The sequence below is a fragment of the Anomaloglossus baeobatrachus genome, chromosome 4 (assembly GCF_048569485.1).
Source record: "Anomaloglossus baeobatrachus isolate aAnoBae1 chromosome 4, aAnoBae1.hap1, whole genome shotgun sequence".
NCBI classification, from domain to species: Eukaryota; Metazoa; Chordata; class Amphibia; order Anura; family Aromobatidae; genus Anomaloglossus; species Anomaloglossus baeobatrachus.
This window is the reverse complement of record NC_134356.1, coordinates 79,847,939-79,866,801: the sequence shown is the minus strand read 5'-3', so window position 1 is coordinate 79,866,801 and position 18,863 is coordinate 79,847,939. Positions and strand designations below refer to the sequence as shown.

The following is an 18,863-nucleotide window of genomic DNA, read 5'->3' as shown; positions in this document are numbered from 1 at the left end:
GAGTCCTCGCAAGACACTGGGCTCACGCTCACAGCACAGCGGGAGCTGAGTGTCATGCGACTGTGGTACGATCGTACGATCAGACCAGAGCTGTGGAGGGGCGGGCTGGCGCTGTGGAAGGGAGGGCCGGGGCTGCGGAGAAGGAGGGATTTATCTCCCTATCTCCTCCTTTGCCAGCTGATGCGATAATCGCACTGCACTCGCATTACACTGGTGTAACTCGAGAGCAATGCGATGTTTCTCTCACCCCCATAGACTTGAATGGGTGCGAGTGAAACAGGATTGCCTTACACCTGCAGCATGCTGTGATTGTTTTCTTGGTCTGATTAGGGCTGAGAAAACAATCCCTCATGGGAGCTGCCCCAAAGAGTAATACTGGTCCGAGTGGAATGCGATTTTTTTTTTTTTTTATCATCGCATTCCACTCGCTCCGTATTACTCGCCGTGTGTGCCGACCCTAACTTGTTTTTTTCTAACATGACTTCCTAATCTGAGGTAGATGGTCTTTCTAGCAGAGGACTGAATTTTGGGTCTTGTGGATCAGGTGGCACCTCTTACAGAACATATTAGAGCAGAAGGCAGAGCTGTAGCAGCAAAGGAGGGATGACTTAGAAAATCGATTTATGTAGGAAACATATTCATAATATCAGGCTGCCTGAAAGGGGAAGGCACTAATCCAAGTGATTTTATTTCCCCATGCTGCCTTATCCTCAAGATATGCTGTCGAAAGAGACACCAGAGTTCATGCTAAAGTACCATCTCCTTTGGTTTCTCAAAGACCACTGTGGATGAGACTTTGTAATTGGAAAGACAGAGACCACGTACTTCAATCAGCTACTCAAGCTCAATTAATCTAATATGAAAACAACTGCAAGAGAAAATTGTCTTGGATTGTGGAAAAGAACTTGCAGCGTTTAGCAAAACCAGAAGACTCTGTTTCATTCATTGTCTGGATACTTTAAGTCCTCTATAATAAGGATCCTATAATTATTTGCTGTTTTTTCATTTACTGGAGCAGTTCGTCTTCTCTCTCCATTGAGGTGTAGCCCATATCTACTGTAGACGTCTTTCCTGCACCAATTTTTAAACCACTTATTTATCTCAATAGGCTTCCGCTATCTTTCTAGTGATGCTTGTGGCAACGGTAGTATTTCTGAAAACACCACCTTGGAGGTCCTGGACTTCAGCTTCTCTCCTAGATTCTTTCATTTAGGCTGGGGCCACACGGGGACTACTGCGATCCACTTGCATGACACTCGGCTCGTGCTGGCAGTACAGCAGAGCCGAGTGTTATGCGTGTGTCCTTGCAACTGAGGTCCGTTCGTGCGAGCAGACCTCAGCTGCGGGGGGCGGGCCGGCACTTATGAGGGGAGGGAGGGATTTCTCTCCCTCTCTCCTGCGTAGCCGGCTATTGCCATTCTCACACTGCACTAGCAGTACACCGGTGTACCGCGAGTGCAGTTCGATTTTTCTCTCGCACCATTCACTTGAATGGGTGCGAGAGAAAGAGTCTCGGATTACAATTCTAGCATGCTGCGATTGTTTTCTCAGTCCGATTAGGGCTGAGAAAATAATCGCTCATGTGTGCTGACACACAGGCTAGAATTGGTCCGAGGTGAATGCGATGATTTATCGCACTCCACTCGCACTGTTTTTCTCGCCGTGTGGCTTAGGCCTTATAAGGACCTTCTACCTCCCTCTAACTTTGTCATTGATACCAGTGTGTACCATGACCACTGGGTTTTCTCCAGCCCCATCCAGTAATCTGTCGATCTGATCCGCATTATGCCTAACATGAGCACCTGGCAGAACACACACTGTCCGGTATTCATAGTCTTGATGGCAGAATTATAGACTCCCCTACCACCACCATCTGTCTGGCCTTTTCTGCTTTCCTATTTCCCTCCTTCTTACAGCAGTCATTTTACTGGTTGCTAGTAGCAACATCCTGCTGTAGTGATCCTAGTCCTGGGCCTGCATTCCTAATATCAGCCAAATAGGCATATTTACTAGGTTGTACCAGATCAGAACTAGGCTCCCTAGTGCTTTTTCCTATACCCCTAACATTTACCCCTCTATCTACCTCTGGGTCTTGACCTTCCCCAACACCACATCATTGGTCAGAGCCAGAGCCTCTCAGTGAGCTGTAAACTCCTCACCAGGTTTGCAATGCTCCTGAGTGTTGCAAGCTGCATATTTGTTGTATAAGCTGTGGGGAAAATGCACACAATTGGGTAACCCTATTTAAGGAGGAGAAAAAAAAAATGAAAAAAGGAGATTACTTACCTAGTGTATGGTAGGCTTTCATGTTAAAATTTTCCACCTGATGCTATGTTGGCTGGGGAAGTCACGCTTTAATACAACTCTATGAGTGCCTTGTTCTGACTCTCATAGACTTTCATTAAGAGTTTGCGATGTAACTCTTGGCTTCCGGACAGTCAGAAGTTGTGGTCATAAGATAGCGCCACCGGACCAGAGCGGCACTGAAAAAATTTGAAAACGACTGAGGGCAAGTAAAATACTAGGGGTAGGGACCTTAGGTTGAAAGCACCCGTGCAGCGCTGAAAAAAAAAATTACACTTGACTGGTACTTTAATAAAGATTGTGACATGAAAGGAAAAAAAACATTGGCAACTTAAAGAAAAATACTGTACATGTAACACAAAAATGTGATACTTTTGTAATGATGGCTTCTCCTTATGCTAAACAACCCTATTGATTTGCTGAACTGGTATTTTCTAGATTGATGTTTTGTTTGCATTAGTGGCTAGACCTCTGTTACCTCTACTATGGCCAAAAATAAAGGAACAGAGGTCTCTTTCGCAGCTTCTCTTTGCAAAGTGGATCTTGACCACCTCGTGTGCACCGAATGGCAACACCGCCTCAGTCAAGTGATTGGGGCTGTGCAGAATTCCCCTCATATTGGATAGACACAAGTAGTAATGTGGGAAAAACTGTGAAGGAACCCTTTAATTCTGAATCTAACTCCCACTGTCCTCGAAGTAATGGCATATCCTAGCAAGCTGCCATTAATATGCAAATTCATCTGTAATAGATAGTGGGTCATGAAACACTCCATAAACATTTGATAAAATTCTGGTAAACCTGCCAACCATTTAATGTGTATTTGGGCCTCCAAACTGATTATGTTGGGATACGTAATGATTTGGAGGTTGCCTAATTTTTTTTATTTTTTTTTATTGGTGATAGCTGTTCTCTTATAGAAAACAAAGGAGCTCTTCCGCCAAGAGTTCTTTTGGATGAGATAGTTGTATGTATGTTAATGTGTATTGTAAGTTTAAAGGGGTTTTCCACTTTTAGATATGGAGATCTCACACAATTCTAATTTAATTTAACAGTTCCATAAAGTTGTTGTCCTCAGCTCTTGAGCACCAAGTTTTTGCTGCTGTTTTTGACGACATGTTTCTAGTAGTAAAGTTACAAGTACAGGGCAGATCACCACTGCTGTCAATCATTGAGCTCTATATTTAATGGCCTCTACATTGGCAGCGTCAATGAATTTAGTGATTGGCTGCAGCAGTGATGTGCGCTGCAGTTACATCACTACTACAGCATAAGCTGGGGAGGGTGAAGTACTATCTTAATTTCATAGTATCATAGTATCATAGTTTTTAAGGTTGAAGGGAGACTCTAAGTCCATCTAGTTCAACCCGTAGCCTAACATGTTGATCCAGAGGAAGGCAAAAAAACCCCCAATGTGGCAAACAAGTTCCAATGGGAAAAAATTTCCTTCCTGACTCCACATCCGGCAATCAGACTAGTTCCCTGGATCAATACCCTGTCATAAAATCTAATATACATAACTGGTAATATTACATTTTTCAAGAAAGGCGTCCAGGCTCTGTTTAAATGTTAGTAGTGAATCACTCATTACAACATCATGCGGCAGAGAGTTCCATAGTCTCACTGCTCGTACAGTAAAGAATCCTCGTCTGTGATTATGATTAAACCTTCTTTCCTCAAGACGTAGCGGATGCCCCCGTGTTCCAGTCGCAGGCCTAGGTGTAAAAAGATCTTTGGAAAGGTCTCTGTACTGTCCCCTCATATATTTATACATTGTGTTTAGATCCCCCCTAAGCTTTCGTTTTTCCAGACTAAATAACCCCAAGTTTAATAACCTGTCTTGGTATTGCAGCCCACCCATTCCTCTAATAATCTTGGTGGCTCTTCTCTGCACCCTTTCCAGTTCAGCTATGTCCTTCTTATATATCGGTGACCAGAATTGTACACAGTATTCTAAGTGCGGTCGCACTAGTGACTTGTACAGAGGTAGAACTATATTTTTTTATGAACACTTATACCTCTTTTAATACATCCCATTATTTTATTAGCCCTGGCAGCAGTTGCCTGACACTGTCCACTAAAGTGAAGTTTGCCATCCACCCAAGTCTTTTTTTGTGTCTGTTTTACCCAGTGTTCTACAATTAAGTACATAATCATAAATGTTATTTCCTCTACCCAAGTGCATGACCTTACATTTATCTACATTAAAGTTCAATTGCCACTTCTCAGCCCAATCCTCCAATTTACATAAATCTCCCTGTAATATAAAATTATCCTCCTCTGTATTGATTACCCTGCAGAGTTTAGTATCATCTGCAAATATTGAAATTCTACTCCGCATGCCCCCAACAAGGTCATTTATAAATATGTTGAAAAGAAGCGGGCCCAATACTGACCCCTGTGGTACCCCACTATGAACTGAGACCCAGTCCGAGTACGTACCATTAATAACCACCCTTTGTTTCCTATCACTGAGCCAGTTTTTAACCCAGTTACACATATTTTCCCCTATCCCCATTATTCTCATTTTATGTACCAACCTTTTGTGTGGCACCGTATCAAAAGCTTTTGAAAAGTCCATATACACAACCTCCACTGCATTTCCCTGGTCCAGGCTTGAACTTACCTCTTCATAGAAGCTGATCAAATTAGTTTGACAGGATCGATCCCTCATAAACCCATGTTGATATTCTGTCATAAGGTTATTTTTCTTGAGATACTCCAGTATAGCATCTCTCAAGAAACCCTCAAGGATTTTACCAACCGTAAAGGTTAAACTTACCGGTCTATAATTTCCCGGCTCAGTTTTTGTCCCCTTTTTGAATATTGGCACCACATTTGCTATGCGCCAGTCCTGCGGTACCGACCCTGTTATTAAGGAATCTGAGAAGATTAAAAATAATGGTCTATCTATCACAGAACTCAATTCCTGTAGTACTCTGGGGTGTATGCCATCCGGGCCCGGAGATTTGTCAACCTTAGTGATTTCGAGGCGGCGGCGTACTTCCTGCTGGGTTAAGCAGGTAATATTCAAGGGTGAATTTATGGTATCACTGGTCATGTCATCTGCCATGGCATTTTCTTGTATGAAAACCGTAGAAAAAAAGTCATTCAGCAGGTTGGCTTTACCCTCATCTCCCTTCCACTATTTCACCAAGACTATTTTTAAGGGGGTCAACACTATCGCTTTTCAGTTTTTTACTGTTTATGTAGTTAATGAATATTTTAGGATTATTTTTACTTTCTCTCGCAATGAGTCTCTCTGTCTCAAACTTAGCTAACTTAATTTGCTTTTTACATATTTTATTTAATTTTCTATAATTATATAATGCCTCATCACTACCTACCCTCTTTAATTCTTTTAAGGCTTTCTGTTTTTCTTTTATTGCTTCCCTTACAGCTCTATTTAGCCATAGGGGTTTCCTCCTATTTCTAGCATGTTTGTTCCCATAGGGTATATTTTCTGCACAAGCCCTATTCAGGATGCTCATAAAAGTCTCCCATTTGCTTTGTGTACTTTTATTACTTAGTACATCATCCCAGTTTATTGCACTAAGATCATCTCTCAACCCTTTAAAATTTGCTTTCCTGAAGTTTAGTGTCCTTGTAGCCCCTCTACTAGACATCTTACTAAAGAATACATGAAAACTTATTATTTTGTGATCACTATTCCCCAAGTAACCCCCAACTTGTATATTTGATATGCAGTCTGGCCTATTGGTTAGTACAAGGTCTAGTAGTGCTCCCCCTCTTGTGGGGTCCTGTACCATTTGTGAAAGGTAATTATCTTTCATTGTTATCAAAAATCTATTTCCTTTGCTGGAACTGCAAGTTTCTGTTCCCCAATTTATATCAGGATAGTTAAAGTCCCCCATAATAATTACCTCTCCGAGACTCGCTGCTTTATCAATTTGCGTTATGAGGAGATTCTCTATCTCTTCCATAATATTCGGCGTCTTATAACACACCCCTATCAGTATTTTATTATTCATTCTCCCCCCCCCTTATCTCCACCCATAGGGACTCTACATTCTCAGTACCCTCACATATGTTGTCACGCAGGATGGGTTTTAAGGATGATTTTACATATAGACACACACCTCCCCCTCGCTTATTTGTACGGTCATTCCTGAATAGGCTATAACCCTGTAAATTAACAGCCCAGTCATAGCTCTCATCCAGCCATGTCTCTGATATCCCCACTATATCATAATTTTCTTCCAACAATATTAATTCTAATTCCTCCACCTTATTTGTGAGGCTTCGGGCATTAGTGTACATGCACGTTACGTATGACTCTGTACCTGTATTCCTGCTTACTGTATTAACTGTCCTAACCCTTCCCCCCGTACCACCCCCAATTTCATTACTTGTGCCCTGGTCACTATCTGCACTACATTCCCCTTCTATAAAGTGAATACCCTCGTCCCCCCATTTGATATTTTACATTGCAGGAATCATTTGGATCTAAGAAAACCCTATTAACGGGAGTCTGTCAGGTGATTTTCTAGTAGAATACTGTTATCTTTAAATAGGGCTTAAGGAGAGCTTGCATGATCAGTAAGTTATAAAGATGTGCCTTATCTTGTCTTATTTTAAGCTCCATAGAATTCAGTGTGACATAGTAGCTAGTCAAGCATATGTTAATATAAACTGCATATTCACTGCTCCTAACTCTCACCCACCTCCTAGTGTATTCATTATTATTGAGAGGTGGGAGGGAGTATGGATGGGGCAGAAGTGAAAATTCAGTTCAGATTTACCATCACTGATGCTAGCACTGAGAGCTTGGAGAGGGGAGCAGTAAGTTTGTACTTACATATGCTTGACTAGCTACTATGTCACACTGAACTCTAGGAAGCTTGCAACAAGATAACAGGAAGAGGTAGAGCTATAAAAGTTACTGATCCTGAAATGTCCCCTTAAGCCCTATTTAAAGATTGCATTAGTATTGTACTAGAAACTCACCTGACAGATTCCCTTTAAGAGTCACCTACTATTAGCCATGAAGTGCAGCTCTCTGTATGGAAAAGCCAGCACATTTTTCCAACCCCTCTTCCCCCTCCAAGAATTGCAAGGATTGCTGTTATACATATTGTGAAAAGTTCTTACTAGTGAAATATTTAAAAAAAAAATCTATTTTAATACTGGTTTTGCTGTACCATGCATTCGTTTGCATTTGTGACTGTCATATATGAAGCTTTGGGATCTTTGCACCCTATAAAGACAGAATATATAATTTTTTAAAATAGTCAAAAATAATTCTTTAAATCCAAAAAGATTAGCCTTAAATGTAAAACTTGTCTCATTTAAACAACGCGCACCACATAACGTAGTTCTTAAGGCCAAAAAAACGAACATCTGGTCTATTCCTTCTCCACCATTCTCCAAAAACAGTGCATGAGGGTTAACTAAACAGCATATCAGAACTCAGCTCCATTAAAGTGTATAAAGCTGGGTTGCAATATCATATACCACTTATGGAAATGTGTGGCACTGTTTTTGAAAGAAAATGGTAATGTCTTCTGGAGAACCTCTTCATCTATGCAGTATTTCTGAGCACCAGCAAGTGATATAATCTTTCCCTGTAGCTTTCATCTGAGCATACACACCTAAAACAAAATTACAGCACCCTTAAACTTCTTAAAAGACTCATTCTCTTGTATGTCGTGTTTCCTGATATGTACATTTTTTATTTTAATCCAGCATTTTATCCATGGATTCATCCTTCTACCGTTGGAGGAAAGTTTTACAAAAAGATGATTTCCCAGTGTCTTCTGAAAGAACTCCTCTCCTACCTAAGAAAAAGCGTCCAATTTACGACTTAACGAAGCAGCGAGTGGTGTTTGCCAATAACAAAAAATGGGAAGGCGACTCCAAGAGAGTTTCCAGGTTTTATGTTGGAAACAAAGTCCAGACGACTAAGTATACATTATTAACATTTCTACCAAAGAATCTATTTGAACAGTTTTACAGGTAAGAACATCGCCAACCTAGGAGAATCTTGACATTGTATACCTTGGACATTGAGTCACTTTGACTAAGGTTTTGTTTTTCTAATATAAGCTTTTACATGTAACTGTCCATATAAAATTATCCAGATATATTCCAAATTTTGCTCTAGATTTTGGAGAACATAGAATAGAATCAAATTTTCTGTTCTGTAGAGTTGATTTTTAGGCTTGTGTAGACTGGTGCAAGAGCCGTTGTGTTGTCTCATTGTAACTGGAGGTCACTCGATTTGTTTGCAGGAGGTATGGTGTGTTAAAACATATAATCATTATGAGACTTGAGCCTATGAATACTCAATCACTTGATCTATATACAGTCTGCTGTAAAGCCCAGGAATACAATTATGATCGGCACAAAGGCCTTCAGCAGGTTCCTGGCTGCCTTTGCAACTCAATGACACCCTGCCATTGCATTTCAGTGGGAGGATGGCAATAGGGTCCCAGAACATTGTACTCCTGAATCGTCTACCCTAAATGCTGCTGTCCGAGTTTGAAAGTGACATTTAAAGAGCTTGTCCACTACTTTTACATTGATGGCCTATCCTTAGGATCAATCATCATCCTGTGCAAACCGGACATATGCTGCCGATAATGTTAATAACATTGTCCTGTCAGCATAGAATAAAGATTGCCTTGTCTGCACTGAAGTGGGTTTGACCTGCCTAATTAGTTCCCAACATTCACCATTTATGTACAACGCATATGTGTTGCAAGACTGTGGAATGGACTCAGGAGCTGAGCCCTCACCATACCCGGCAGATGCTTTGAACAGTAGTGATCAGACCTGAACTCTGATTACTGCTAGCACTTTAAAGAGGTTATTGCTTTTACATTGATGGCTTATCCTTAGGATAGGTCATCAATGTCTGATTGGCCGGGGTTAGACACCATGTACCCTCGCCGATCAGCTGTTCTCAATGATGGCGGCAGCAGTAGGCAGCCGGAACTTCTCAGTTCCGGAGCTGCCCTGTCTCCTGATACCAGCTGTGGTCAGGTATTGCAATCCGCCTCTCATTCAAATCAATAGGAGGCGTATGTGCAGTAACTAGCTGCAGCCGCTATCAGGAGACAGGGCAGCTCCGGAACTGAGCATTTCCTGCTGCCTGCTGCTGCCACCAGCATTGAGAAGAGCTGATCGGTGGGGGTGCGAGGTGTCGGACCACAGCCAATCAGACATTAATCACCGATCCTAGGCTCAGCTCTGATCACTGCTGTTCGAAGCTTCTGCTGGGTATGGTATTAAAATTATCGGCAGCATGTCCTGTTCACAGGATGACTATCTCTAACACTAGAACTACTGAGGTAGTCATTTTGACTACTTTGCACTATGTATTTCTATATAGGTGTCACGAGTCCAGTAGTTCTAGTGTTAAGCAGACTTAAAATTCATTATACTTGATGAATGAGCATTATGTTTCCATTTGCCTAACTCCTGATAATCCAATCTTTGAGTGAAATGACGTTCACGCTAACTTTACAGAGGACATGTGCTGTCGAGAACCATTACCGTCTATGAGCACAGCATGTCTGTGTATGACTGAGCAGTCAGCCTTTCTAAGCAGACTATTAAAGGACCGCTGTTTCACGCCATCGGTCAAAGAGTATAAATGCACCCTATGTATGCACAAACCTTCTATACGCTGACAGAATTTGCCAGGGAATTGCTGGGAAGCCCCAAACATATAATATAGTGGGACATTCCTGCCAAAATTAGTGACTTTGATGACTTTGATTTTACCGTTCTCTGGTCTTCCATCATCTTCCTATATAATTGCTGACATTGATATTCAGATTTACCCTACAGTCCTCAGTGGTGAACCTCTACTACATTAATCATTAATTTTATACTATGTGCTGATATTCAGTTTCATTCAAGCAGTTTCATTTCTCCTTTACTCCTTTTCGTGATGGTTAAAGGGAAAGATAAGATAATTTATACATTTTATTCAGAAAATGTGCTGCTATAGAAGTCAAATGGTTAACATTTTAATCCTTATGCCACTGAGGCTGAAGTACCCTGGAAGCCAGTTGAGCATTTTGCAGGCCTCTTCTTTGTGGGTCTCATTTCCGCCTGGAACCACCTTTTTTGGCTTGATTGACCGCTCACTAAACGCCTATTTAGCTGTCAGTCAAGGAGAAGGAAAAGATGCAGACCAGGAATAGAACTATGGGGGCAGAGGCTTGGAACGTGCTCCGATCACACCGAAGATGCATCAGCCTAATTTGCATATGGATTAAAATGTCAATTTTTTGTATTGAGCTACAGATTTTATAAATGACACAAATCAGCTAATCTATTAACATGTTACATGACAATATAAGCCGTTTGGGAATTTGTCTGAAAAAATTCCTTTAAAAGTAGCTCCTGTGATGCTTCTCCTTTGCCTCGCACAGATCTGCAAACATCTACTTCCTTCTCCTTGCTATCTTGAACTGGATGCCTCAAGTTGAAGTGTTTCATAAGGAAATCACTATGGTGCCGCTTGTCATAGTGCTGCTTGTTATTGCTTTCAAGGATGCTGTGGAAGATTTTAAAAGATACCTCAACGATAGGAAGATCAACTTGAGGAAGACCTGTGTGTATAACAAGTAAGAGCTCTTCGCAGTCGATATGTATGTGGTGCTTACAGAACATTGGTGTTTGTTTGGGTTTATCCGCCTTTGTGATCAATTTTATTTAAGTTGTTTGCATACATTTAGGGCTAAAAAAAAGAATTTTTATAAAAGGACTCATTAAAAATGTTGCATCATTTTGCTTTTACAAACTTTGTTTCCTTGCATGTTCAACTTATGGTCCTTAATCAGCTAAGAAGACCTTAAAAAAGACAGATGAAAGTTAGCGACTTCCTGTTAGACCGTCATAGAGGGCTGACTGATGAATTCTCTGTTAAAGAGGTTGTCTAGTACTAGGACAGCCCCTTCTGATTCAACGTTTCCCTAAGGTAAAATAATAAAGCCCATACTCACCTCCCGTGCAAGCAGAGTTCCAGATGGGCCAGGGCTCACGTGACATTGTGGCATCATATGAGCCTCGTGTCCAATCACTGCCGGCGGTTGTCTCCCCTTCTTCGGAGAAACGGGTAAATCAACAGGAAGTAAGCATTGTGACTGCTGCTCACTTCCTGTGTCCGAAAGCGGGAAGACAAAAGCTGGCGATGATTGGACGTGGGTCTGGCATGATGTCACAACATCACGTGAGCCTAGACACCGCTGGAACCACGCCGGCCACGGAGGTGAGCATAGGCTTTATTATTTTACCTTGGGGAAACATGAAATCGGGAGGGGTTGTCCTCGTAGTGGACAGCCCCATTAACTCATTCTGTAGAAAGTAATACAACAATCTATGCACAAAAATACTTGAAAACAAACACAGTAATGTAAAACTCATGTTTTATTTATTGTAACACAATAATAAAATAATCACAAAATATCAATATATGGGAATTCAGAAAAAGAAAAAGTGGCCATAGTACAGAGGGAAAAAAGTCGTGTCAATGTTTAGTTTAAACAATATTAAGAAGATATTGAAAAATAATGCAATGAAAAGCTGCATGAAGCAATAATAAAGTATTATGTCTCGTGCACATTGCATAAAGCCGTAGGGTTTGGATCAGATATATCAACTATAGTAGATATTTAGGTGTTTCAAATCTACTGATTAAAATGAAAATACATGTAAATATGAAGTGTAATGTGCAGCAAGGAGGAGGTACTCTGAAGATAAAGCAGCATAGTAGATAGTACAATGCTGCATTCAGAGTATATTGCACATATTCACATGGCGGTGATCACATTATAAGGTACATATACATTATACAAACTGAGACCCAAAGTACCAGCTGCTCACGACGCTTGTTTCACTGGACGCTTTGTCAAGGAGTAAGAGTATTGGAAACAGGAGAAAAATACATAGCTAATGTGAAAAATGAGTAAAAAGACATAGGCATTGCATTACTGCTTTGGAAATATTGACAAAAAGAGATTCTTAGCTTATGTACAAGGGGCTGCTGATAAGTCTTTGGCTTTACCCAGAAAGAAACGAGATAGGATGATGAAACTTTACATTTATTGTACATAATCAACACTGATGTCACCACACTTCTTACATCGGTATTCCAAGTTCTGTAATCCTAACAAAAAACAGGATTTCAGTTGTGCCTCAAACCAGACATCCGTACCAGCCATGGCATCAGAAATGGTGTGAAATTTGGTACCCTTGAGTTGTTTATTTAGGTTTGGAAACAGATGATAGTCGGAGGGAGCTAGATCTGGTGAATAAGTTGGGTGGTCAACCAGCTGGAAGCCCAGCTCTGCCAGTTTTGCCGTGGTCGCTTGTGCAGTTTGAGTGGAGGCGTTGTCTTGCAGGAATAAGATTCCTTTTGACAGCTTACCGTGCCTTTTCGCCTTCAATTGGTCCAGAAGTTCAAAGTGGACCAGTGTGTAACTTTACAACTATTGGATTAGGGAGGCCCCTATACACATAAGACTGTTGACAGAGCCCGCCAATATTGGCGAGTTCAACTGACGTTGATGTAATGTGTATGTGGGCCATTTGGTAAGAACATATCTTTGATTTGGACACCGTTATCATACACCGAACACCCAGATGGTGCTTTACTCACCTTTGTTTCTGTTGTAGTATATTGCGATCTTGGTCCAGTGTCTGTGCAGACATTGTGATTCTATACAAAGAACAATTCCTACTTAAAATGCACTCATTTCCTCAAAAGTGGAAGGTATTGTTCATCAGACTTTCCCTGTGTGTATGTTACTCAATTAAGAGATGTGCTCCTCTGACCATCCGGGGGCATCACAGCCCGGACCAGACTCTAATCAGAGTGATAGTTCTGCTTCACATAACTTGTTTTATTTACTGCCCCATTCTATGTCCTGTTGTGTATAAATATGTGACTCTTCAGATTTTGTGTTTATATTGAGCCTGAAGAAGAGACCTGCGTAGTCTGGAAAGCTTGCTATTATTATACCATCTTTTCAGTTAGCCATTAAAAGGTATCAACCACTGAGGTTTTCAGTTCTTTTAAACAATTTTTTATGTTACTCAAGACTTTCCATATGGCTGTCATCTCAACTTGTGCATTCGCTTTTCTGTGCATCTGCAGTATTAATTCATGACAGTTGCTCTTGTTTACCAAGAACCAAATAACTGAGGATCTGGGCAACAATGAACCGCACACGTGATGATAGTCTCATGTTCAAGCCTAGTCTCTCTATCAAGTCCAACAAGTGGAATTTATTCAGCACACAGTTAACACCTTCTCTCATAGTTGAATGCAAAATGTGGAAATTGAGCACTGTGTGTGTGTGTGTGTGTGTGTGTGTGTGTGTGTGTGTGTGTGTGTGTGTCTGTGTGTATACAGTATATTATGCACACATTCTCATGCAGTCAGTGCATACACACAGATGTATATAAAGTCATGGCCGAAAGTGTTGGCACCCTTGAAAATGTTCCAGAAATTGTATTTTACCAAGAAAATTATTCCAATTGCATATTTTTTTTTATACGTATGTTTATTTCCCTTTGTGTGTATTGGAACAGCACAAAAGAAAAAAAAAACTGAAAAAAGGAAAATTGGACATAATTCCACACAAAACGACCAAAATGGGCCAGACAAAAATCCAAAATTGTGCGTAAACAACTTTGTTTCAAGCATGTGATACTCTGTGGCAAGTAACACGTGTGGGCAATATGAAAATCACACCTGAAACCAGATACAATGGGGAGAAGTTGACAATCTTTGCTTGTTTGAACCATCTGAGAACTTGAAATCAAAATTGTTGAAAAATATCAACAATCTCAAGGTTGCAGGTCCATCTCCAGAGATCTTAATGTTCCGTTACCACAGCGCGCAACATAATCAAGATGTTTACTACCCATAGCACCATGGATAACACTGGGAGCGCACAGCAGAAAAAAAATTCATGAAAGGTTAAAAAAATGCAGGATAGTCCTGATGGTGAATAATCAGTCCCAGTCAAGTTCCAAAACAATTCAAGCTGTCCTGCAGGCTCAGGATGCATCAGTGTTTGTGCAAACTGTCCAACAACATTTGAATGAAATGAAATGCTATGGCAGGAGACCCTGTAGGCCCAACGGCTGACAGAGACCTACAAAAGCAAGACTGCAGTTTGCCAAAATGTATGTGAGTAAGCCAAAATCCTTCTGGGAAAGTGACTTGTGGACACATGAGAACAAGATAGAGCTTTTTGGTAAAGCACATCATTTACTGTTTGCTGAAAGCAGAATGAGGCCTACAAAGAACACAGTACCTACAGTCAAATATGGTGGAGGCTCAAAGATGTTTTGGGATTGTTTTGCTGCCTCTGGGTGCCTTGACTGTGTGCAAAGCATCATGACATCTAAAGATTCTCAAAGGATTTTGTGTCGCAATGTAATGCCCAGTGTTAGAGAGCTGTTATTGCATCCTAGGTTATGGGTCTTCCAGCAGGACAATCACCCCAAACCTAATTCAAGAAGTCCCCAGAAATGGATAAAAACAGAGCTCCCTTCAAATTTGAGAGACCTGGAGCAGTTTTCAATAGAAGAGGGGTCCAAAATTTTAGTTGAGAGGTGTAAGAAGCTTGTTGATGGTTGTAAGAATTGATTGAAGTTATGTATTTCAAAGCATGTGCAACCAAACGTTAAGGGTGTCAACAATTTTGTCTGCCTATTTTTGGGGTTTTGTGTGAATTTATATCCAATTTGTCTTTTTTTCTCCGTTATTCAAATACACACAAAGGAAAAAACAGTGTATAAAAAGCATGTGTAATTGCAGTAAATTTCTGGGAGAAATATTTTATTTTCTGCAACAATTTCAAGGGTACCAACATGTTCGGCCATCATTGTGTGTGTGTGTGTGTTTGTGTGTATCTCACAGACCTGTTTTTCTTTAAGAAGTCTCCTACTCTGCACTTATTACCTGTATTAATTGCACCTGTTTGAACTCGTTACCTGTTTAAAAGACACCTTTGCACAGGGCCGGCTCCAGGTTTTTTTGGGCCCAGGGCAAAAGAGTCTCAGTGGACCCCATCCACACACAGACATGCACAGATACATACACATATAGGCATGTGTACATATCTTAAAGAGAAATTCACAAAAACACATATAAATAGACATAAATCTAGACACTGTCATATACACTGACACACATAGATATACACATCATACACGCACACACAGGCACATTGGAGATATTTCTAATATTGGGAAGCCGGCAACTGCCTCATTCACCTCCCCCACTTGTCTCCATCCAGCTCCTCCTGGGCATGAGTCTGTGCCTCGCTGATTGGTGGCCGTCACTAACAGACATGGCCGCATATAGAGCACACTGACACTGCTGTATATACATCACAGGAGAGGCTCATGCACATTACTGGGGGGCATACATATTACTGAGGAAAGGGGTATGCAGCAATGGGGGGCATACAGCTCAAGAGTAGGGCATACAGCTCTAGATGGAGGCAGTGGCTCTGGGGTGGAGGTGACAAACTGCTCTGAGGTGGGGGTGACATGCAGCTCTGGGGGTATACAGCTCTGGGGTGGGGGGGTGACATACAACTCTGGTGGTATACAGCACTGGATTGGGGGGACATACAGCTCTGAGGGGGTAAACAGCACCGGGGTGGAGGGGACATACAACTCTGGGGGTATAGTAGCATGCAGCCCCCATATTTCTCTATATAGTGTTATGAAGCCCCGATAGTCCTCCATATAGTTTTACGTAGCCCCTATGTAGTATTATGCAGCCCCCATATTGCACTATGCTGCCCCCATATTGCACTCTGCCGCCCCCATATTGCACTCTGCCGCCCCCATATTGCACTCTGCCGCCCCCATATTGCACTCTGCCGCCCCCATATTGCACGCTGCCACCCCCATATGGCACTATGCAACCCCCATATAACATTAAGCAGCTCCCATTTAGCACAATGCAGACACAGATAGCATTAGGCACCTTCATGTAGTATACAGCCCGCATATAACCTAATGCACAGTGGCTCAGTGGTTAGCATTTCAGTCTTGCAGCGCTTGGGTCCTGGGTTCAAATCCCACCAAGGACAACATCTGCAAGGAGCTTGTATGTTCTCCCCATGTTTGCGTGGGTTTCCTCCAGGTAGTCCGGTTTCCTCCCACACTCCAAAGACATACAAATAGGGAATTTAGATTGTGAGCCCCAATGGGGACAGTGTTCCTGATGTATGTAAAACGCTGCGGAATATGTTAGCGCTATATAAAAATAAATTTTTATTTTTTTTTATTTATGAAGTATACAGCCCTCATATAGTACAATGCAGACCCAGATAGCATTAGGCACCTTCATGTAGTATTCAGCCTGTATGTAGCACAGTGCAGACCTAGATAGCATTAGGCATCCTCATGTAGTATACAGCCCGTATATAGCACAGTGCAGGCCTAGATAACATTAGGCACCTTCATGTAGCATACAGCCCGTATATAGCACAGTGCAGACCCAGATAGCATTAGGCACCTTCATGTAGTATACAGCCCACATAGTTATCTGGCCACAGTGATTGAATACATACTCACTTTTCCTTGTTCCCCCGCTGCTCGATCTCCTCAACGCGTCCATTGCTGTCGCTCGCTCTGACCTCACTGCAGGCACGCAGTGTTGACGTCACCGCGCTCCGCTGCTGAGCTGTCAAAGAGCCGACAGACACAGCGAGAGAATAATAAGAGAGGGAGTGCGCCGCTCCATCTCATCATTCATTGCTTTCAATTGAATTGGCAACTGCAATGCCGATACAATTGAAAGTGCAATCTTCGGCGAGGGGGGAGGCCAGTGACAGCGCGGGCCCCCCTGAGTAGCGGTGACTTTTCTTGCCACTGTGAATGGGCCCCTCAGCAGCCCAGGGCTCCGGCATTTGACCGGGTTTGCCGGGTGCTGACGCCAGCCCTGCCTGTGCATATACTCAATCAATCTCACTCCAACCTCTCCACTATGTCTAAGACCAAAGAGCTGTTAAAGGACACTAGGGACAAAATTGCAGACCTGCCCAAAGCTGGTATGGGCTACAAGACAATAGGCAAGCAGCTTGGTGAGAAGGCAACAACTGTTGGTGCAATTATTAGAAATTGGAAGAAACCCAAAATGATTGTCAATCTTATTCAGTCTGGGACTCCATGCAAGATCTCACCTCGTGGGGTAAGGATGATTCTGAGAAAGGTCAGGAATCAGCCCAGAACTACATGTCATTGACCAGGTCCTCCCATGAAGAGAGCTGGGACACCACAGTCACACTGCGCCATCATGGATTAAAATCATGTTGGAAGCGCAAGATCTCTCTGCTCACACTAGCACATGTCCAGGTCCGTTTGAAGCTTACCAATGACCATCTGGATGATCCAGAAGAGGCATGTGGTCAAATGAGTTTGGTATCAACTCCACTTGCAATTTTTGAAGGAAGGCCGGAGTGCTGCCCGTGCTTTTCTATGGATCTGTAATATACTGTATAGCTTTGTATGGTCATGGTGAGACCCAGTGCTTGTTTGTTTTTTTTTGCTTTTCTTTTTGTTTTTTTTTTGCTGTTGCTGTTCTACTTTTTTATATATATATATATATATATATATATATATATATATATATATATATATATATATATATATATATATATATATATATATATATATATATATATATATATATATATATATATATATATAATACATACACACACAGTACAGACCAAAAGTTTGGACACACCTTCTCATCTCAAGAACAACTGTTAAGAGGTGACTTTGTGCAGCAGGCCTTTATGGTAAAATAGCTGCTGGGAAACCACTGCTAAGGACAGGCAACAAGCAGAAGAGACTTGTTTGGGCTAAAGAACACAAGGAATGGACATTAGACCAGTGGAAATCTGTGCTTTGGTCTGATGAGTCCAAATTTGAGATCTTTGGATCCAACCACCGTGTCTTTGTAGAAAAGGTGAACCGATGGACTCTGCATGTCTGATTCCCACCGTGAAGCATGGAGGAGGAGGTGTGATGATGTGGGGGTGCTTTGCTGGTGACACTGTTGGAGATTTATTCAAAATTGAAGGCATACTGAACCAGCATGCCTACCACAGCATCTTGCAGCGGCATGCTATTCCATCCGGTTTGCGTTTAGTTGGACCATCATTTATTTTTCAACAGGACAATGACTCCAAACACACCTCCAGGCTGTGTAATTGCTATTTGACTAAGAAGGAGAGTGATGGTGTGCTATGCCAGATGACCTGGTCTCCACAGTCACTAGACCTGAACCCAATCGAGATCGTTTGGGGTGAGCTGGACCACAGAGTGAAGGCAAAAGGCCAACAAGTGCTAAGCATCTCTGGGAACTCCTTCAAGACTGTTGGAAGACCATTTCCGGTGACTACCTCTTGAAGCTCATCAAGAGAATGCCAAGAGTGTACAAAGTAGTAATGAAAGCAAAAGGTGGCTACTTTTAAGAACCTAGAATATAAGACATATTTTCAGTTGGTTCACACTTTTTTAAGTATTTCATTCCACATGTTTTAATT

At 41.7% G+C, this 18,863-nt stretch overlaps 1 protein-coding gene across 4 annotated transcripts in view; it reads left to right on the top strand.

Moving 5' to 3' along the window:
- ATP10B (ATPase phospholipid transporting 10B (putative)) overlaps window positions 1-18,863 on the top strand; it is a 739,295-nt gene that overhangs the window by 531,650 nt on the left and 188,782 nt on the right. For all 4 annotated transcript variants that reach the window (XM_075344442.1, XM_075344439.1, XM_075344440.1 and 1 more), the window contains 2 exons: window positions 8,011-8,280; window positions 10,710-10,904. In XM_075344442.1, the coding sequence (XP_075200557.1) occupies window positions 8,021-8,280; window positions 10,710-10,904 (455 nt within the window). In that variant the 5' untranslated portion in view covers window positions 8,011-8,020. The remainder of the gene's footprint in view (window positions 1-8,010; window positions 8,281-10,709; window positions 10,905-18,863) is intronic.